At 45.9% G+C, this 22,156-nt stretch overlaps 1 protein-coding gene across 1 annotated transcript in view; it reads left to right on the top strand.

Moving 5' to 3' along the window:
- Positions 1-3,770: 3,770 nt before the first annotated feature.
- Positions 3,771-22,156, top strand: part of CIDEB (cell death inducing DFFA like effector b) — a 53,764-nt gene continuing 35,378 nt past the window's right edge. Inside the window, exon 1 of the mRNA XM_030185898.1 lies at positions 3,771-3,972. Coding sequence (XP_030041758.1) covers positions 3,914-3,972 — 59 coding nt within the window. The 5' untranslated portion in view covers positions 3,771-3,913. The remainder of the gene's footprint in view (positions 3,973-22,156) is intronic.

Raw genomic sequence — 22,156 nt, 5'->3', positions numbered from 1 at the left:
ATGAGGCCCTGATTAGCTTAATACCAAAGCCGGGACGAGACTTATTGGATCCAGCCTCGTACAGGCCCATATCGCTGATCAACGTAGATGTTAAGATCTTGTCGCGGGTCCTGGCGGAGCGTTTGGCGCCGATATTGCCATCTATTGTGGGAGCTGAACAAGTAGGATTTGTCCGTGGACGGCAATCTGTGACATGAATGTGCGTCGGTTGGTTGCGGTCTTAATAGAAGCCCCTGCCAGGGCACCCTCGAGTTTGGTAATAAGCTTGGATGCAGAACGCGCCTTCGACAGGGTGCTTTGGCCTTTTATGTGGGAGACATTAAACTGGATGGGCCTGCAGGGATGGTATTTTCATGCTGTGCAGATGCTTTATGCGGACCCGACGGCATGCTTGTTGGTAAATGGGGTAAAAACACAAGGATTTAAGATAGAAAGAGGCATGAGACAGGGTTGTCCGTTATCTCCCTTACTGTTTGTGATCACCCTGGAACCCCTGATAAATGTAATAAGAGAACATCCGGATATAGTGGGAGTTGAGGTGGGAAATGAGATTTTGAAAATCTTAGCATACGCAGATGATTTGTTACTGGTAGTGGATAAGCCACGAACATCGGTAAGCCATTTGATGATGGAACTGCAGAGCTACGGGGCACTATTGGGATTTAGATTAAATTATAGCAAGTCTCTGGCACTCCCAACATCAGAGTCCACAAAAATGTAGTGGAAGGGATCATTTCCGTTTCAGTGGGTCGCAGGGCAAATAAAATATCTGGGAGTTATAATACCCATTCAGTTGGACACGATATACGAGAAAAATGTGGCCCCCCTGTTGGCAGAAACTGTGCGGTTACTGGGTTTGTGGGGGTCTTGCCCCCTGTCTCTTGCGGGGCGAATAGCATTGTATAATATGGTGGTGGTGCCCAAATGGCTTTATAAATTTCAAATGTTGCCATTATACTTGGGGGGCCGGGAAGAGAGGAAATTGCAGGCTGTGCTCAGGAGATTCTTTTGGAAAAACAGGCGTCCCCGGTTTGCTTTAGGCATCATGTATAAACCAAAAACACACGGGGGAATGGGATTGCTTAATCTAAGATATCTTACTGTAGCATGTGCCATGCGCCACGCAAGAGACTGGCTAGTGGGCAGCCAACAGTTCACAAATGTACGGTTAGAGGCTTCCATGCATCCCAACATACATCTTAGCTGGCTATTACATACGACTGGAACAGGATCCGGCAGCCGTCCACGGAGAAATCTGTTCGTTAACTCATTGAGGGCAATGTGGCGGTGGCTGTGCCGTAGGCACGGATTCTCAGCGAAGGCCACTCCATTTCTGTCCTTAAACCTGAATCCGGATTTTCCAGCGGGAACTTTGCAGAAAGCCTTTGTAAGGTGGAGACAACAGGAGATACACTATCTTTATCAACTCTTAAATGAAGACGGACAGATAAAACCGTTTGAGGAGCTGCAACAAGAATATAGGTGGCCACAGACTGATTATTACGCCTATCTGCAGGTACGACACTACACAGCATCTTTGGGAGCAGTAAATTTAAGTGAATATGTGCAGGAGGTCTTGGCCACAGCACTAACATTGGGGTCGCAAAATGTGGTGCCTTTACGTTATCACCATAGATATCTACTTGACTCCACAGAAGATATAGACTATTGTGGACTAACTAGCAGTTGGCAGAAAGACATAGGAGGAGAGATTACGGCGGATACGCTACAGAGATACCTTAATTCAATACTACAAAGATCAACCTTTATCCGAGACTGGGAACAACAGTACAAATTCGCGGTGCAATTTTATATAGCACCAGCCCGTGCAAAGAAAGCTGGATTTGGCACTGGTGAGTGTTTGAAATGTGGCGCTGCCCAAGCCACATTGGGTCATATGATCTGGGCATGTCCCTACATTCGCCAATTTTGGACCTTAATCTTTGTGGAAATTACACGGTGCTGGAGCAGACAGACGCTGGCTGATCCTCAGATTTTGTTTGACATATTTAATATCAAAAGACCTGCCCCAGCGGGATTAATGGGTTTTCTGCAAAGAGCCTCAATGATTGGGAAGAAAGTAATATTACTTTTGTGGAGAGAGGGAAATCCCCCATCCAAAGATTTGTGGCGATCTAAGATGATAGAACTCATGCACACGGAACTCTGTGGGATGACGGAGGCTACAGCTCAAGACATCAGTTCCTTTAGGAAAGTCTGGAGAAGATTTTTATATACTTTACATCCAAGCGCCCAGCGGCGGATCCACCAGCGATTGCGAACCAGACTTGAGCAGTTGGAAAACTATGGATCTTGGACAAAATAGCCTGACTTGGACATTAGTATGAAGCTGGTAGCTGGGGGGGGGGGGGGGGGGGGGGGAGAAGGGCGGAAAAAGGGAATATTCAAGACTGCACAGTTAGCAAGTGTTCATTGTATTAACATGATAAAAGAAATGTTTTAAGAGAAGTTTGTACTGTATGTTTGTTAATAAAAATGATTTAAACATACCCATCCCCATCAATTTTAGTTTAAAGCTCAAGGTCTGCCAGCATCCACCCCCTCCAAAACAGCAAGTTTGGAGGAGGTGGAAGCTGGCAGGTCTTGAGCATGCACAAATGATTAAGGCCCTGTGCTGGTCAACCCTGATGCCTGTTCTGCCGATTGTAGCATCGGTAAGGAAATTTGCTGCTGGGAGAGAGAAATGGAAGGAAGGAGAAAGGTGGGGGGAGTGAAGGAGAGAGAGACTGGACACCATGAGGGAGGGAGGGAAAGAGAGAGATGCTGGACATCGGGGATTTGAGAGGTAAAGAAGGAAAAGAATGCTGGATACCATGGGGGGAGGAGCAGATAGAGGCTGGATACCATGGGTAGGAAGGGAAGGAGAGAGATGCTGGGCATTACTGGAGAGGTTGAGAATTAGGGAAGGGGAGAAATGCTGGATGCCATGGGGGTGATTATAGGATGGGAGATGCTGGGGTTGGGGCAAAGCTGGGGATGGAGATTCACCCCCTCCTCCCCCCAAAAAACATGTTCTGCTGCTCTGCGTGGTAAATGTAGGACAGATACTGGGCATAACCCCTGCTTTTACTACACAGGCTTTGAAGTTACCACACTTTAGTAAACATTCCCCTGTGAAGAAACTATTAATGAACACAAAGTATTAAACATTTCTAATTTCATACAGAATTACTATCCCTGCTTACACAAGATATGTAGAAAAGTTAGGACAGTATTCAAGGATCCTAAGGTTGTGGTTTGCTGAGAACCACTGGAAGCCATATTCAGCTAGCAGAGAACCTGAAAATTATTCTGTTTCCAGGCTTGAATATGTTATCACCTTAGATTGTGTTTTGCTGAGTCTCCATCATTATAAGCTCCTGAGAATTCCCCATATAATATTTTCAACAAAATTATCACAGCTCCAAGAAAGAAATCCTGAAAAATCACCAGCACTGCAGTGAAAACAACTGGAGTTTCTCCTTTCCCTCCTGTTTCCTTTATAATATAATATTGTATTGTTTGAGTTTTCCTGAGATTTATGTATTTGGATTTGATTTCTGTTTTGCAATATTACTTTCTGATTCAAGTTTATCTTGAAATATTGTAATTGAAAATTATCAAGAAATAATAAATAAAACACTTGGAGGGTATGCAATTGTGTCATTTCCTCTGTTTACTGCAGATTAAGCACTGCATGGCTCTGCATCCTTAGACTTTGCTCTTCTGTTTGTGAGTTGTAAAGTACAAAGTTCGGATTCAGGCTAATAGTAAAAAAAGAATCAGCTGGAGTCAGACTTTTTATCAAAAATACCTCCTGGAATCTGAGTCACACATTAGACGAAACAGTGCAAGGATCCAGGTGTCAGAAATCTTAGCAGGAAAAAAGTGTTCTGGCTGTCTTACGAATGCTATGGAGTACTCAAGAGCCAAGGAGTATGTCTCACACTTTTCTCCAGTAACCCTCATCAGGTTGGTTTGTCATTTATTTCAAACACTGTGGGGACAAGATGTAAGGAAGGGGAAGAGAGGAAAGATGGAGAAAAAAGAGGGGTAGGTGAAAGGAGATAGCAAAGTAGTAGAGGAGGAGACAGATGTAGAAAAGAGCTGAAGGATACATGACCGGAATTTGAGAGAGCAAGTGGATGAAAGCGGGAAGGGGGAATGGACAAACTAGGAAATACAAACAGCAGATAAAGAGGGAGCAGGGGGAATGGAAAGAGGTGATGGCTAAAAATGAAGGGAAATCAGGATGAGTAGAGGGCAAGATAGAGAAGATGATTGACTGAATGGAAAGCAAGAGAAAAATGAAAGAGTGAGATAAAGGTGGATCAGAAAAATTATTACATGTCCAGATTTCAGAAAAATTATTACATGTCCATATTTAACTTTCCCCATCCGTACTGGGACATCCTTAAAAGTACTTTCACTGGTGAATCCTTCCTGCGCCCACACCCTTGTTAAGGTATCTCCGCCATGCCATTGCTGGCATAATTCTGGTGTTTCTCTCACACACTGCTATATCGAGCCCACCATTCTTTCTCTGATAGTTGCCAGTCCAGGCTGCTTCGGAAAGCATATCTATTATATTCTAATAGGGAGACTAAGTCTATGTTGTTTATTACCAGCTCTTGATGGCAGAGGTAGGGGTGGTTGTGAATGACTTATGGGGGCTGCCAATTTTGTGACAGTTTCTTCACAGACTATTAGCTGGATGGATGGCTGGGTTGGCCAGAAGCTGACTACTTGATAGAATTCCCAATGTGGGATTTCAACGTAGGTTGTGGGACCAATAGACAAGTGCTTCCTAGACTTTGCTAATGGTCATCCAGAAACGCATTCAAATCTTTTTAAAGGTGTGTTTTGCTCCAGTAGAGCTTGTTGTCAAGAGTAGTCCATTTGTCTATCTGTAGACATACTACTACTACTTACTACTACTTATCATTTCTAAAGCGCTACTAGACGTACGCAGCGCTATACACTTGAACATGAAGAGACAGTCCCTGCTCCACAGAGCTTACAATCTAATTAGGACAGACAGACGGAACAAACAAGAGATAAGGGAATATTAAAGTGAGGATGATAAATAAGGGTTCTGAGCACGTGAATAAGGGTTAGGAGATAAAACCAGCATCAAAAAGTTGGGCTTTTAGCTTAGATTTGAAGACGGTCAGAGATGGAGCTTGACGTACCGGCTCAGGAAGTCTATTCCAGGCATATAGTGCAGCAAGATAAAAGGAACAGAGTCTGGAGTTAGCAGTGGAGGAGAAGGGTGCAGATAAGAGAGATTTACCCAGTGAGCGGAGTTCCCGGGGAGGAATGTAGGGAGAGAGGAGAGGTACTGAGGAGCTGCAGAGTGAATGCATAGTTATCGGTTCTAGAAACGGGTGCAGGAACTGAAGCTTGTGAATGGCTGAGGAGCATTAGAGGGAATATATACTTATCCTATTGTTTATACTCCCAAACACTCATGCTCCCCACCACTGCTCTCTATTTTCCCTGGGCTTTCCTAAAGTGGCAGCTTTTAGCAGGTCTGTGACCCAAGTTCACTTCTGGCTTTGCACTGAATTTACTGAGATTCTCCTCTTCTCTCACCTCAAGCTTCCACTGCTTTTCAATGCTCTTCTCCATGGTCTAAGGCAGCTACGACTTTCAGGTTCATGGCCCTTTACATAGATGTAAACCATCTTACTTGTAGTGGTTTATCACAGTTGACAACAATCTTTTAACACTCTTTTATCATTCTTTTAACATACGTAAACACAACCGGGGGGGGGGGGGGGGTTTGGAGGTTGAAGACGCCTCAACATTGCACCCATTTTTTTTTTTGCTTGTGGCTCAGCCTACGTCTTCTGGGGGGCATTCACTCTCATGACTATGGCCAGAGTTTCGATCCTTCTTCAGGGTCCGTGGCATATCTCTATCACTGTACTGGCGACCCGAGTCCTGTTGATTTTAGCTTACACCCTTTTAAGATACAGTAAGCATTTCCCTTTCCCTGTCTGCTCACAAACTAACTCATGCTTACTGCCCGGGTAGCACATGAGATCTTACTGCTAAGTCAATAGGTGGTGGTAAGGTCTCAGGCTGAAAATGGACACATGCTTGTTTTCATTTTGTCGCACATCCATTTTCCGGCCCCTTAAAAAAAGGTCCTTCTTCCAGGATGTGGTAAAAAATGGTCCGGCACATACCCAAAAGACATGCTGGCACTGCCACAGGCCACTTTTTGCCAAGGCTTAGTAAAAGGGCCCCTATGTGACTTACCCAAGATCACAAGGAAAAGCAATAGGATTTGAATCATGCTTTAACCACTAGGCTACTGAGAAGGAATCAGTAGCAAAACTTCAAATTAGGGGCCCCCAAGCAAGCTATTGAAGAGGGCCCCAATGCAGGGGAAGATCCACATGGAAAATATAGAAGTAGCTACAAAGGGCCTTGTCTTTTCCTGTACTGCAAGGGTTTGCGTGGGTGAAATTTATGCCCCTGAGAGGGATTTAACAAACAGGGCTGCTTTAATCAACTATGGAGCCCTGGGCAAACTTTTATAGATGACCCCCCCCCCCCACACACACACACACACACAAACCCACACACAGCCCAGCATTGCAACTTCCTTAGCCCCCTGCCAGCTAAGCCTTTACCTAGGTCATACTGCTGATGGATATGCCAGTTTTGCCCCTTAGAAACAGGAAATCCACATCAAAAAGGGTGAGACTGGCAGAGCCATCATCAGTGTGACTGATACGGCAGCACCCTGCCTTTATACCACCTTTTTTTCTTTGCTAGATGCAGCAGGTTGTCAGGGGGTGGGGTAGGGTAAGAGAACTGCTGAACCAGGGGAGGGGCGGGGAGGGGAAGGAAGGGAAAGTTAAGATCATATTTCTCTGACCACTCATTTCAGGGGTACTCTGGTAATATACTGTCCTCCCCACAACTTCACACTAAATGAATCCCGCAGGGTCCATCGTCAGTCCAACTCTATTTAACGCTCAATCAGTGTTTAGGATTCTAGCAGTTCATTACTCTTGGGACAGTCAGTTTCAATTTACACTTATAGAAAGTCTAGCCATCTTGGATTAAAGATCATAATTTTATCCTCAACCCAGCTAAATTTTGTTTTGTTTTGTTACATTTGTACCCTGTGCTTTCCCACTCATGGCAGGCTCAATGCGGCTTACATGGGGCAATGGAGGGTTAAGTGACTTGCCCAGAGTCACAAGGAGCTGCCTGTGCCTCAGTTCCCCAGGACCAAAGTCCACCACCCTAACCACTAGGCCACTCCTCCACTGATACCCTTTGGTTTTCCATTAGTACTGTCACTCCTCCTTTCTAACCAGTTTTGAATTTAAGGATCAGATTTTGTCACTTGAGGTTATAATACATCTCTTGTGCATATACTATTTATTTATTTATTTAAATAATCTTCTATCCCACACTATCTACAGTTCTGGGCAGCTGACAACCAACATACATAACCATATAAAATAAACTCAAATACAACAAGCATAACACATACAAAACTGATAATTATAAAATCCAATACTTGAAGGTCTCAGGGGCCTTTTGCAATATTCAACAGAAAGCTTGTCGAAAGAGAAAAGCCTTCAATGGCTTTTGAAAAGGAACAATTGAGTCAATGTGTCATAGATGCTACGGCAAATAATTCTAAAACTTTGGGCCAGAGATCATAAAAATGGCATCTTTGTAAATATCTAACCTGTCTGAAAGAAACATGTCTCAAGGAAATTTTTCTCTGCTGATCCTAAACTCCTAGATGGCTTCTAAATTTTCAGAGTAGAAATCAAACTCAAAGGGAACGTATCATGCAATGCTTTTAAAGCTTAATAAAGCAATTTTAATTGGAAACTCATTTACTAAGTTGCCAGTGAACTTATGACTCAGGGAGAAGAGAAAGTTATATGGGGCAGGTTTTTACAAGCAATACCAACTTGTAATAACATTTGTTTTAAACCAGGGTTGCTTTATTAGGGAATGGTGGTAAAGGGATCTATCTAGGATGGGACAGATGGTGGTGGTGGGGGGAGGGGGGCAATTGAAAAGTTTTGAAGAACCAAGAACTCAGTTTGATTTGCCACAAACAGAATCTATTTGCAGATTAGAGATTATATACTACTACTATAAATCATTTCTATAGCGCTTCACAATTCAAACTGAAGAAAAGACAGTCCCTGTCCAAAAGAGATTACAATCTAAATCAAGACAGACAGGACAAATAAGGGGAAAGGGTAGGACAGACAGATAGGACATAAGGGGAAAGGGACTATTGAAGAGAGGAAGATTGAGGCAGCCATGGGCATAATTATATATACATAAGAAATGATATTAAAAGCTTGAAGTTTGAATTCTCTTCAGTCCTGCAGGTAAAGGAATGCAGGCTGGTTCAGATTACTAGAAGTCTAGTTTGCCGGGCTGGGTTAGAAAGGTCAGAGACAGGAATTTCTTTCACCCTGGTGAATGATGAAAGCTAGCTCAACATCTGTATATTATTAGGCATGCTGAGCAGCCTTTGTAAGCTCTGGCATGAGCCAGATATATTGTAGTTTACAAGATAGAAAATACTATTTAGAGAGAGAGGCAATAGATTAGTATTTACAAGTTTTTGATATTTAGAATATGTCTTATAAGGATGCTCATTTTAGAATATGTTTACTCTGTGTAGTTAAATGTAGAATACCTTTTTAAATCTAATGTTACTCTCTGCTGTATTTTCTAAGCAAAGACTGCAGTGAAGAGGCCAACATGTGTTTTGAGTTTTCTGTGGTCCTAGCAAGTTCTGTGTATGGAGCTGATAGGTGAAAAAGGTCAGGAAAAGTCTTGATTAATTATAGGTAACTGTAGGAATAGTCCTGAAAGTATATCTGTATGCTATTAAGTAAGACTGACTTTTGACCTCTTTAATGAATGCCAGAGTCCAGTAAGCAATTTAAGCTATAGCTGAGAAATCAATCATGATGAGAATATAAGAGTTCTAGTGCCATATTGTCTGGCTTGAGGGGCCCCAGGTTAGAGGTCAGTTTGAGGAATACCAAACCTATGTAACTGATATTTCAAAAGTAATGATTGGTTGAGGCAAAGTGACCAATCTATTCCTTAACCAATTGGAGAGTAAGGGGGGGCTAGGCTAGGAGGGGGATAGAAACTGTATTTAAGTAAGAGCAGAAGCAGTTTACGTCAGAAGAAAGGAAGAAAGCTGGAAGACAACAGGAGAGACAGCAGAAGAGAAGCAGCTGAGACAGAAGCCACATGACACAAAAGAGCTGAGAGAAAGAGAAGAGAGCTAGAACTGATGTCCTGCTTTGTTTGCTGGCAAATAAAGAAGATTACTCTCTCATACTGGTGTGTGCTGTCTGACTCCTGAAGTATCACAAATTCCTATCTCAATTCCTGCAACAATTCTTGGTGGCAGCGGTGGGATGAATCCTGCATTAATCCCAGCACCCAACTGACTGGAGAACATTCGCCGGGTATGTATTTTGTATTCTGTATTATAATTCTAGCTAGAAAGTTGTAAACCAGCCCCCTCAAAAATTGAGGGAAGGAGAGCCTGATCAACTCTCAGCGAAGGCCCTAGTACCTTCTAATCTAGAGGAGATTAGAAGCGAAAACGCTTGAGCTTATCTGTATCTGAGAAATTTGAAATTGTTGGGTGGGATTTTCTGTATGGAATGTGTGATGCGTGAATGATTAACTGAGTGCGGACTTCTTATAGCTGCGTTTTCAATTAACGCGAGTTCAATTGGCCAGCGACAGAAGGAAGCGATTGTTGTTTGTTCTACCCTTTTGTTTCCGGATCTGCGGACCCCTTACCGCAAATCCAAAAACTCCCTCCCTTTTGTGTGTTGTAACTGTAAGCATTATGGGTGGGACATCATCTAGACAAATTGCTACCCCCCTAGATTGTATGCTTAAGAATTTTAAAAAAGGATTTTTAATTAATGACTATGGACAGACTTTAAGCTCAAGTACTCTAAGAACCTTGTGTGAAGTTGAGTGGCCATCTATGGGAGTGGGGTGGCCCCCTAGTGGCAGCTTAGATATTGAAGTAATCCGGAAGGTCTACAGCATAGTTGTAGGAGAACCAGAATATTCTGAACAACTCCCTTATATAGATTCCTGGGACAGCCTTGTGACTGACCCTCCCTCGTGGTTGAAAACTTATATGGGATCCCCAGTAAAATTCATGTTAGGCCAAGTTCAAAGAAAGATTAGAAAATCTAAACTAGAAGAGGGAAAGAGCCCCAGGAAGCCTACCCCCCAATCGGTGGCTTCCGCCCCTACCCTGTCCGAGAAACCCATACTCTCTGATGACCCCTCAGACCTTGAGCCACCACCTTATGGCCCATTGTTGGGGTTCCGTGCCACCCCTAGAGATCCACGCCGCCCAGCCCCAAGCCTCTCCAGCACAGGCTTCTCCGGATAGTTCTTCCCCTCCTGTGCAAAACCTGCCACACCCTAGGTTGGACTTTTCACCCAGTCTCTACCCTCCTCTGCCACATCCTCTCCTGTTAACCTCTGAAGACCCGCTTTGGGCTCCACTCCCTGACTCCTCAACTCCTGATAGCCCAGCCTCTCCCTCTAGTACCCCTACCCACTCATCAGGGGCCCGGCATCCCTTTCAATGGACTGACTCACCTGTGACCACCTCTCAGTCTATGAGTACCCCTCCCCATCCCTCAGGATTTCAACCTACCTCCACTGAATGGGTTAGACCCGCTGCAATTACTTTTGAGCATGATAGGAGGGTAGCTCCTAGCTCTACCTCAGGTTCCATTCCCACCTCCTCGAGAGTTCTGCCACTTCGTCAGGTAACTACCACTCGACCGGATCCTAATAATCAGGGTCAGGTTATACAGGCACAGGCCTATCAGTATGTACCCTTCACAACCACCGATCTCCTGAATTGGAAGACGCATTACCCCTCTTATACTGAAAAGCCTCAGGCAGTGGTGGACCTAGTGACTAGCATTATGGCCACCCATAACCCAACCTGGACTGATTGTCAACAACTTCTCCTGACCCTCTTCACAACTGAGGAGAGGCGGAAGATTTTGCAAAATGCTGAGGCCATCACGCGAGAGCGTGTCCCCGGGGGGACACAGGACCCAGAGGGGTGGGTTAGAGCTCGGTTTCCTCGCGCAGCTCCAGTTTGGGATCCAAATGATGGGCAGCACTATGAACTGTTGTCTGGCTATCGCCAGGACTTACTGGAAGGTATGAGGAAAGGCATAAAGAGGCCCATTAATCTGGCAAAGGTCTCTGAAATTCTCCAAGGGGCAACTGAATCCCCTGGGGCCTTTCTAGAGCGACTAATTGAAGCCTACAGAACATACACCCCATTTGACCCTGAAGCCCAAGAAAACCAGAGAATGGTGAATAGTGCATTGGTGGCCCAGAGTATGCCAGATATCCGGAAGAAGTTGCAGCGTCAGGAGGGATTCGCAGGGATGAATACCACCCAGCTAATTGAGATCGCAACCAAGGTTTTCATTAATAGAGATCAGGAGGTGCGCCGAGAGGCTGACCGGAAGATGCAGAAGAAGGCCGACCTTTTAGCGGCAGCCATTACTAATTCCACCCTTAAACCGAGGTCGACCTCTAGCTAATGGGAAGCCAAAGTGGGACCCCGGACCACCAGCCAGGCCCCGAGATTCCTTCAATCAATCCCGGCCAAGGGGGGAGAATCCCAGACCAAGATTGGAGAGGGATCAGTGTGCCTATTGTAAGGAAAGAGGGCACTGGAAAGATGAATGCCCCCAGAGGCGCCAGGGACTGAGAAGGGGACCAGGAGATCGAGGAAGCCGAGGCCGAGTTCGAGAGGGAAGATATGAGCCTCCTGAATCTGACATCATCGGGATAGCCGAGATGGCAGAATGGGATGAATAGGACAGACCGGGTTCCTACAAACTGGGCTCCCAGGAACCTATGGTCAAGTTAACTATAGGGAGCCGCTCAATTCCATTCATGATTGATACAGGAGCTGAACATTCTGTTGTGACGGAGCGATTAGCGCCTGTGTCTGGAAAAACTGTCCGAGTGGTGGGAGCCACGGGGGTGCAGAACCGGAGGCCCTTCCTGACAACCCGTAGATGCCAATTAGGCTCACACATAGTCACTCATGAATTCCTGTATATGCCAGACTGTCCAATCCCTTTGTTAGGTCGAGACCTGCTGTCCAAGCTTAGGGCCCAAATTTCCTTTGACTCTGATAGCCAGACTTCAGTCTCCTTTCGGCCCCCAGCATCCAGCCCTAAGGGTATATTGAGTTTCTGCTGCCCCCCTTGAGGAAGAATGGCGGCTGCATCAGTCGCAGGGCCAAGTTGACCTACTCCTGGCAGACAGCTTTCAGGTTAGTGGGGTATGGGCAGAAGATAATCCCCCAGGGTTGGCCCGAAATATTCCTCCTGTACATGTAGATTTACTTCCAAGTGCCCGGCCAATCCATCTTCGTCAATACCCAATTCCCAGAAAGGCTCTGGAAGGGATTCAAGCACATCTGAATCGTCTGTTATCCCATGGAATTATTCGACCTTGCCAGTCTCCATGGAATACGCCATTGTTGCCAGTTCAGAAGCCAGGGACTGAGGACTACCGGCCAGTCCAAGACTTACGAGTGGTTAACAAATCCACTATTTCATTACACCCTGTAGTGCCTAATCCATATGTCCTGCTAGGATTGATACCTTCTGGAGCTACCCATTTCACGACACTAGACCTAAAAGATGCCTTCTTTTGTATTCGGGTGGCCCCCGCCAGTCAATTGCTTTTTGCCTTTCAATGGGAAAACCCAGTAACAGGAAGGAAGCTTCAGTATACATGGACTCGCCTGCCACAGGGGTTCAAGAACTCCCCCACCATTTTTGGGACTGCCCTAGGGCAAGACCTTAAGACTTTTAAATCTGAGCCTTCCAGGCGAGTTTTACTCCAGTATGTAGATGACCTCCTGATTGCAGCAGTGACCCAGGAAGAGTGTTTTGAGGCTACTAGAGAATTGCTGGAGCTACTCTTGGATGCAGGCTATAAGGTCTCACGCTCAAAGGCCCAACTCTGTCAGTCAGAAGTGAAGTATTTGGGCTTTTGCATTTCCCAGGGAAGTCGGAGACTGGATGCTAGTAGGAAGCAAGCGGTAGCTGCAATTCCCCAACCCAAGTCCAGAAGGGAAGTTAGGGAATTCCTGGGAGCAGCTGGATTCTGCAGAATTTGGATTCCAAATTTTGCATTGATGGCGAAACCCCTTTACCAAGCCACAAAGGGGGGTGAAAAGGAACCATTTGAATGGGACCTACAGCTCAACAATCCTTCATTGCCATAAAGGAAAGCCCTACTCCAAGCCCCTGCGTTAGGCCTTCCTGATGTGGAGAAACCTTTCTCATTGTATGTCCATGAGCGACAGGGGGTTGCTCTGGGTGTGCTGACCCAGATGATGGGATCCTGGCAGAGGCCTGTTGCATACCTGTCTAAACAGCTGGATGGAGTGGCTAAAGGATGGCCAGCCTGTATGAGGGCCATTGCAGCAACAGCCTTACTGGTCCAGGAAGCTGATAAGTTGACCTTGGGGCAAGAACTGGTTGTTAAAGTCCCCCATGCAGTTCTCACCCTCATGGAGTATAAGGGCAACCACTGGTTTACAAATAACCGCATGGTTAAGTACCAAGCTAGCTTGTGTGAGAATCCACGGATACACCTGGAAACAGTGGCTACATTTAATCCTGCCACTCTTTTGCCAGCATCTGAGGGACCACCGGATCATGACTGTATCCAAACTATGGATGAAGTGTACTCCAGTCGACCAGATCTTAAAGATGTTCCGTGGAGGGACCCAGATGTAATTTATTTTACAGATGGAAGCAGTTATGTGGAGAACTCCAAGCGATTGGCAGGCTATGCTGTGGTGACAGAGGACAAGGTGATAGAAGCGAGAGCCCTGCCCCAAGGAACTTCAGCCCAGAAAGCAGAACTTGTGGCCCTCATACGAGCTCTGGAGCTAGCAGCAGGACTGGTAACCAATATTTATACTGATTCTAAGTATGCCTTCACAACCCTACATGCTCATGGAGCTTTGTATAAGGAAAAGGGACTCATAAATGCTGCAGGCCAACCTGTTAAGTATGGACCCGAAATACTTCAGCTGCTAGAGGCTGTTTGGGCCCCCAAGAAGGTAGCTGTCATTCACTGTAGGGGACACCAAAGAATAGATACTCCAGTGGCCCGAGGGAACCGCCATGCTGATCGGGTGGCCAAAGAAGCTGCTCGAGGACCCCCAGCAAGTACTGTGACTCCCCTGTTCCAAATCCGACTGCAAGAATGGACACCTATGTATACCCAAATGGAAGAGAAATGGGCTCAAGAAGAAGGTGCAGTAAGGAGACCTGATGGCTGGTTACATCTCCCTGATACCAGAGTTCTGGTGCCACGCCATCTAGCTTGGCCTGTAGTGTCTCAAGCTCATGACCTATCACACTTAGGGAAAACAGCACTAGCCCGCCTACTCAATCGAGTAGTGGTGCTGGAAGGATTGGATAGTCTGGTTGCCACTGCCTCTGCCCGATGTACTCTCTGTGCCCAGAATAATGCTCGTCAGGGACCCCGTATTCCACCAGGAGTTCAGTCTAGAGGACTAACACCCTTTGAGTCCCTAGTTATAGACTTCACAGAAATGCCCAGGAGCGGTAGGCTCCGATACCTCTTAGTTATGGTTTGTACCTTTTCTGGGTGGGTGGAAGCATATCCTACAGTCACTGAGAAAGCCACAGAAGTAGCTCGAGCTCTCCTTAGGGATGTCATCCCCAGGTATGGACTGCCCCTTGCCATAGGTTTCAGATAATGGTCCCCGCCTTGTTGAAGCTACACTTCAGGCCCTGTCCCCGCGCATTGCGCATTACCTGGAAATTGCATTGTGCCTATCGTCCCCAGAGTTCAGGGCAGGTTGAGCGGGCAAACAGAACCTTGAAAAATAGCCTAGCAAAGATTTGTCAGGAAACCCAATTGAAATGGCCACAGGCATTGCCACTAGCCCTCTTTCGCCTCCGATGCACCCCAACTAGAGGAACAGCCCTCTCTCCCTTTGAAATTGTGTATGGGAAGCCCCCAGCCATTTTACAGGGAATTAAGGGAGACATAGGGACTTTAGGGTCTGCCCAGGTGCAGGAGCAGGTAGCCCTCCTGGGTAAGATAATTTCTGAGCTTCAGTCTTATGTGAGAGAAATAAACCCTGTCCCCTTCCAGGCTCAGGTACATTCCTTCCTGCCAGGGGATAGAGTTTGGGTGAAAGACTGGAGGCTCCAGCCTTTGGGGCCCCGGTGGAAAGGACCTTTTATTGTTTTGCTTTCTACCCCTGCAGCTGTGAAGGTCGCAGGGATTACTCCATGGGTCCATTGGTCTCGAATTAAGTCTGCTGACCAGACTGAGCCCAGCACGGATCAGACGGAGCCTAGACAGTGGAGAGCAGAAAGTGATCCAGCGGAGCCATTGAAGTTGCGCTTGACCCGAACCAAAGAATCTACTAGCTGAAAAGAAGGGTCAACTGCATACTGCAGGAGCGGCTGAACTTCGGCTTCACACTGAGACTCTTTCTTGCCCAGATTCTGGCTTTCTTGGAATTTGAGAGCTTGATCCTTATCAGTTGAGGGTCTATCCCAACTGGTATAAGAACTCAAAGACTGAGAACATTATATTAGAGTAATCTGTGATTAGCACAGACTGTTGAAATATTATTGCTTAATTAGTTTGCTGTATTTGTTTTAGATTAGGAAGAAAGAAAATGTTAGTAGTTTGGATGCTTTTGTTGTTTTCTACTCCTTGCCTCCTTGTTCCTAAAACCCCAACTCGTTCCAACCTTTGGTTACACTCTGTCCAGGAACTAATTAGCCAGGCAAAGATTACTTCCCCTTGTATTGTGTGTTCCCGATTTTCTCCTTATACTACAGATGTCCCAGCTGTACCTGTTCCTGTGCAGCTCCCAGCTCTTATACCTCCCTACTTTTCGAGTTCAGGCCCTTGGAGCCAGGATTATACTTGGTGGTCCTTTTATAATGCTACCTCCCCCTCTGAATCTTCTCTAAGGCCAGTTTTTACGTCTCCCTATCCAGCTTCTGGAGTGTTTTGTTTAACAAGAAACATCTCAACTGTTCTTCCCATTCCCTGTAACTATACTAATGTTCTCCCAGAAAAAGGAGAATCTGTGTGGGTAGTTTCTCCAGGTACTCCTATGTGCCCTACTACCGTACCTGCAGATTATGACCCAGGTGATTATCTGGCTCCTAAGCGTACCACTGAGAGGACTATAGCGTCCAAGCTTATTTTCTACTTTCATAAGTCCCCGGAGTATGAAGAGTTACTAACAAATGAGCAGCCTGTCACAATTGGGGATTGGCACCTATGGTGTGCAAAGTCTCCATTTCGTCTTCGTTCCCCCTGGGATAGGGGCTCGCATTATGAGCACCCTAAGTACCTTGTCCAGCCTGAGCCAACATTTATTGGGAACTTTCCTCACCCTCTCCTTGGTCATTACTGGCTCTGTGATAATGTCCTCCACATGATTCTTCCCCCTACATATGATTTTTGTGTATTGGTAACCTTGAATTATTTTCCTAAAGTTATTCCTCTTAAGCCACTATCCCCGCACCGCTCTAAGCGAGAGGCTTTGTCTTTACCCTCCTCCGTTGCCACAGAGGATGAGGCGATTGAATTAGCCCTCCAGTATATTAATTCTACTTATCCTCTGACTAAAAAGAGACTTGTAGCCCTTTCTGCCACGGCCTGGATTCCAATTGGGGGCCCGGTAGCGGGTATTACTGAACTAGGTATGGCTACCCGGAGACTTCAGTCCCTACTTCATGTTTTAGTTCATGAGCTGAACGTGGTAGTCAATGCATTGCAGGATCAAATTAATGAATTAAGTATAGTTTCTCGGTATAACCGTATGGGTCTCGACTATCTCTTTGCAGCCCAGGGTGGTCTCTGCACAGTGCTAAATTCTTCAGAGTGCTGTACTATTGTCATAAATAGGACGCATGTAGTTAGGCATGCCATGGATAAAGTCCTACAGTTGGCTAGCCTTAATGTGGAGGATTACCGAGGAGGATTAGACCTTACCTCCTGGTGGTGGTCATTGACCTCCTGGATACGTCCCTTGTTCATTTCCCTAATAGTCTTAGTTTAGCAGGGTTGTTGTTTTGTTTCTTGGCCTCATGTGCTTCGGCAGTATGCCGTCGGACCTTAACAAGTAAGGTAATGGTGATTCACAAGTCTATTCCTAGTTAGGATCACTATAATCTCCAGAGTTTGAGATGTGAGACTTATCTCTGCATAAGCTGATTTTAGTCTCAAAGGGGGGAATGAGGCAGCCATGGGCATAATTATATATACATAAGAAATGATATTAAAAGCTTGAAGTTTGAATTCTCTTCAGTCCTGCAGGTAAAGGAATGCAGGCTGGTTCAGATTACTAGAAGTCTAGTTTGCCGGGCTGGGTTAGAAAGGTCAGAGACAGGAATTTCTTTCACCCTGGTGAATGATGAAAGCTAGCTCAACATCTGTATATTATTAGGCATGCTGAGCAGCCTTTGTAAGCTCTGGCATGAGCCAGATATATTGTAGTTTACAAGATAGAAAATACTATTTAGAGAGAGAGGCAATAGATTAGTATTTACAAGTTTTTGATATTTAGAATATGTCTTATAAGGATGCTCATTTTAGAATATGTTTACTCTGTGTAGTTAAATGTAGAATACCTTTTTAAATCTAATGTTACTCTCTGCTGTATTTTCTAAGCAAAGACTGCAGTGAAGAGGCCAACATGTGTTTTGAGTTTTCTGTGGTCCTAGCAAGTTCTGTGTATGGAGCTGATAGGTGAAAAAGGTCAGGAAAAGTCTTGATTAATTATAGGTAACTGTAGGAATAGTCCTGAAAGTATATCTGTATGCTATTAAGTAAGACTGACTTTTGACCTCTTTAATGAATGCCAGAGTCCAGTAAGCAATTTAAGCTATAGCTGAGAAATCAATCATGATGAGAATATAAGAGTTCTAGTGCCATATTGTCTGGCTTGAGGGGCCCCAGGTTAGAGGTCAGTTTGAGGAATACCAAACCTATGTAACTGATATTTCAAAAGTAATGATTGGTTGAGGCAAAGTGACCAATCTATTCCTTAACGAATTGGAGAGTAAGGGGGGGCTAGGCTAGGAGGGGGATAGAAACTGTATTTAAGTAAGAGCAGAAGCAGTTTACGTCAGAAGAAAGGAAGAAAGCTGGAAGACAACAGGAGAGACAGCAGAAGAGAAGCAGCTGAGACAGAAGCCACATGACACAAAAGAGCTGAGAGAAAGAGAAGAGAGCTAGAACTGATGTCCTGCTTTGTTTGCTGGCAAATAAAGAAGATTACTCTCTCATACTGGTGTGTGCTGTCTGACTCCTGAAGTATCACAAATTCCTATCTCAATTCCTGCAACAAGATAAAGGTTACGAGCAGGTGACAAGTTAGGAATTAAAAGCAGTATCACGTAGGCCTTTAGCCTGGATTTGAAGGCGGCCAGGGATGGAGCTTGACGTAAAGGCTCAGGGAGTCTATTCCAGGCATAAGGTGCGGCAAGATAAAAGGAACGGAGTCTGGAGTTAGCGATGCAGGAGAAGGGTACAATTAGGAGAGATTTGCCAAGTGAATGGAGTTCTAGGGAAGGAGTGTAGGGAGAGATGAGGGTGGGGAGGTAGTGAGGGGCAGCAGAGTGAATGCACTTATCCTATATAATAAAACTCACCCTCAATGTTCTGAGGACACTGACGTCAGTGTCACTTCCTTTGGGCACTTCCTTCGGGTTCGAAGGGTTCGTGGTGGTGAAGCCACCGAAATCACTGTCTCTGGGCCCCGCCCTCGCGTCAAACGTGATGACGTCGAGGGCGGAGCAATGGCATCAGTGGCTTCACGACTCAGGAGATGAAGGTGGCGTGCGTTGATGAGGTGCGGAGCAATGGCGGTCAGTAGCTTCACAACGCCGAAGGGGTGGGTAGGGAGGGGGGGTTCGGGAGGAAAACCTTGCTAGCGCCCATTTCATTTGCTCCAGAAACGGGCATGTTTTACTAGTAGGTTAATAAGAGGAGCTTGAACTGTATAAGGAAACAGATAGGGAGCCGGTGAAGTGACTTCAGAAGAGGGCTGATATGGGCATAGCGACTTTGGTGAAATATTAATCATGCAGCAGAATTTTGAACAGATTGAAGAGGAGAGAGATGGCTGAGTGGAAGTCCGGTGAGAAGCAAGTTGCAGTAGTCCAAGCGAGAGGTGATGAGAGTGTGGACGAGGGTTCTGGTAGTGTGCTCAGAAAGGAAAGGGCGAATTTTGCTGATATTACAGAGAAAGAAACGACAGGTTTTAGCAGTCTGCTGAATATGTGCAGAGAAGGAGAGGGCAGTGGCGTACCAAGGGGGGGGGGGGTGGTCCGCCCCGGGTGCACGCCGGGTGCTCGGAGCATGGAACGAACGAAGGACAGGCGTGAGTGGCACCCCCCTAGCGGCGTGCACCCAGGGGGGTCTTTCGCGGGGGGGGGTGTCCTTTCGCCGGGGGGGGTCACGCTGCACCCGGAGAGCGGGGCGGATCAGCGATCCGCCCCGGGTGTCAGCCCCCCTAGGAACGCCACTGGGAGAAGGAGGAGTCGAAGATGACCCCAAGGTTATGAGCTGATGAGACAGGAAGGATGAGAGTGTTATCCATAGAAATAGAGAATGGGTGAGGAGGAGAGGTTGGTTTAGGGGGAAAGACAAGCTCAGTCTTGGTCATGTTTAGTTTCAGATGGCACTGAGATATCCAGGCAGCAATGTCAGACAGGCAGGCTGATACTTTGGCCTGGATTTCTGCCGAGATTTCTGGTGTGGAGAGGTAGATCTGGGAGTCATCAGCGTAAAGGTGATATTGAAAACCGTGGGCTGAGATCAGAGCACCAAGGGAGGAAGTATAGATTAAGAAAAGGAGAGGTCCTAGGACAGATCCTTGAGGTACACCCACTGAGAGCGGGATAGAGGAAGAGGAGGATCCAACAGAGTAAACACTAAAAGTACGCTGAGAGAGATAGGAAGAAAACCAGGAAACAGCAGAGTTCTGAAATCCAAGTGAGGACAGCGTGCCAAGGAGTAGTAAGCTGTGATCAACAGTGTCAAAAGCAGCAGAAAGATCAAGAAGGATGAGGATAGAGTAGAGCCCTTTGGATTTAGCCAGGAATAGATCATTGGAGACTTTAGCAAGTGCAGTTTCAGTTGAATGAAGGGGGCGAAAGCCAGATTGGAGTGGATCAAGAATAGCTTGAGAAGAAAGAAAGTTGAGGCAGCGATGGAGGACAGCACGTTCTAGTATCTTGGATAAGAAAGGGAGGAGGGAGATGGGGCGATAGTTGGAAGGAGAGGTAGGATCCAGAGAAGGATTTTTGAGGAGTGGGGTGACTACGGCATGATTGAAGGCATCAGGGACAATCGCAGTGGAAAGTGACAGATGAGGATATGACAGATGAAAGGGGTGACAGCAGGAGAGATAGTGGCCATGCCTAGTGGAGAATTCCAAGAAATGAGTCAGCTACAGTTCAAAGTATTACCGACGGAAAAGCCAGAAATAATTACCTTGGGGACTATATGGGATGCCTTGGTGAGTCTAGAAAATTCTTTTATTCAGAAAATTTCCTCGACAAACACTCCCAGGTAAAATGTTAGAGATGGAAGAACAATTGCAACAAACTAGTCTGTTTGAACAAACCATAAAGACAGAAAATGATAAGATTAAAGATTGCCAAGCAGCACTAATTAAAGAAAATTTATTATCACAAAGAAAAGTAGAAAATCTTGAGAATCAACAGCGAATGAAAACCTTAAGACTTATAAATTTTCCCAAAGTGCCGTCTGTAGCACCTTTGTTAACCTTTAAGAGATACCTCTCAGAAGTATTAAAAATTTCAGAACAATTGTACCTGCCGGTCTCAAGAATTTACTATTTATTACCATATACTAAGAAATCTACTGGTCAAGCATTAACGACAAACCTGGAAACGCCATTTGAGGAATTAAATTTAAATCTTTCTCAAACAATAGAAAATGAGTTATTGGCTGTACAACCAGCTACTTTGATAGTGGACTTTCCAGCTTATAATCGAACGAGAAAAACGCCCAAGTTCCGACCTAAATCGGGAGATGGACGTTTATCTCACAAAAACGAATAAAGCGGTATAATCGAAAGCCGATTTTTGGGCGTTTTCAACTGCACTCCGTCGCGGATGCGGACAAAGTTTATGGGGGCTTGTCAGAGGTGTGGCGAAGGCGGAACTGGGGCGTGGTTATCTGCCGAACAAAGATGGGCGCATTTCACCGATAATGGGAAGAAAGTATGCGTTTTTAGCTAGAATTTAGGACACTTTTCCTGGACCCTGTTTTTTCACGAATAAGGCCCCAAAAAGTGCCCTAAATGACCAGATGACCACTGGAGGGAATCGGGGATGACCTCCCCTGACTCCCCCAGTGGTCACTAACCCCCTCCCACCACAAAAAAATGATGTTTCACACATTTTCATTTTCACCCTCAAATGTCATACCCAGCTCCCTGGCAGCAGTATGCAGGTCACTGGAGGAGTTGTTAGGGGGTGCAGTGGACTTCAGGCAGGTGGACCCAGGCCCATCCCCCCCTACCTGTTACAATTGTGCTGCTTAATGCTTATTAGTCGTCCAACCCCCCCAAACCCACTGTACCCACATGTAGGTGCCCCCCTTCACCCCTTAGGGCTATAGTAATGGTGTAGACTTGTGGGCAGTGGGTTTGGGGGGGATTTGGGGGGCTCAACACACAAGGGAAGGGTGCTATGCACCTGGGAGCTCTTTGACCTTTTTTTTTGTTTTTGTAAAAGTGCCCCCTAGGGTGCCCGGTTGGTGTCCTGGCATGTGAGGGGGACCAGTGCACTACGAATCCTGGCCCCTCCCACGAATAAATGTCTTGGATTTATTCGTTTTTGAGCTGGGCGCTTTCATTTTCTATTATCGCTGAAAAACAAAAACGCCCAGCTCACACATTGTTGAATAAAACATGGGCGTCTATTTTTTTCGAAAATACGGTTCGGTCCGCCCCTTCACTGACCCGTTCTCGGAGATAAACGCCCATGGAGATAGGCGT

This window comes from Microcaecilia unicolor, chromosome 13, assembly GCF_901765095.1.
Source record: "Microcaecilia unicolor chromosome 13, aMicUni1.1, whole genome shotgun sequence".
NCBI classification, from domain to species: domain Eukaryota; kingdom Metazoa; phylum Chordata; class Amphibia; order Gymnophiona; family Siphonopidae; genus Microcaecilia; species Microcaecilia unicolor.
This window is presented reverse-complemented; position numbering and strand designations above follow the sequence as displayed.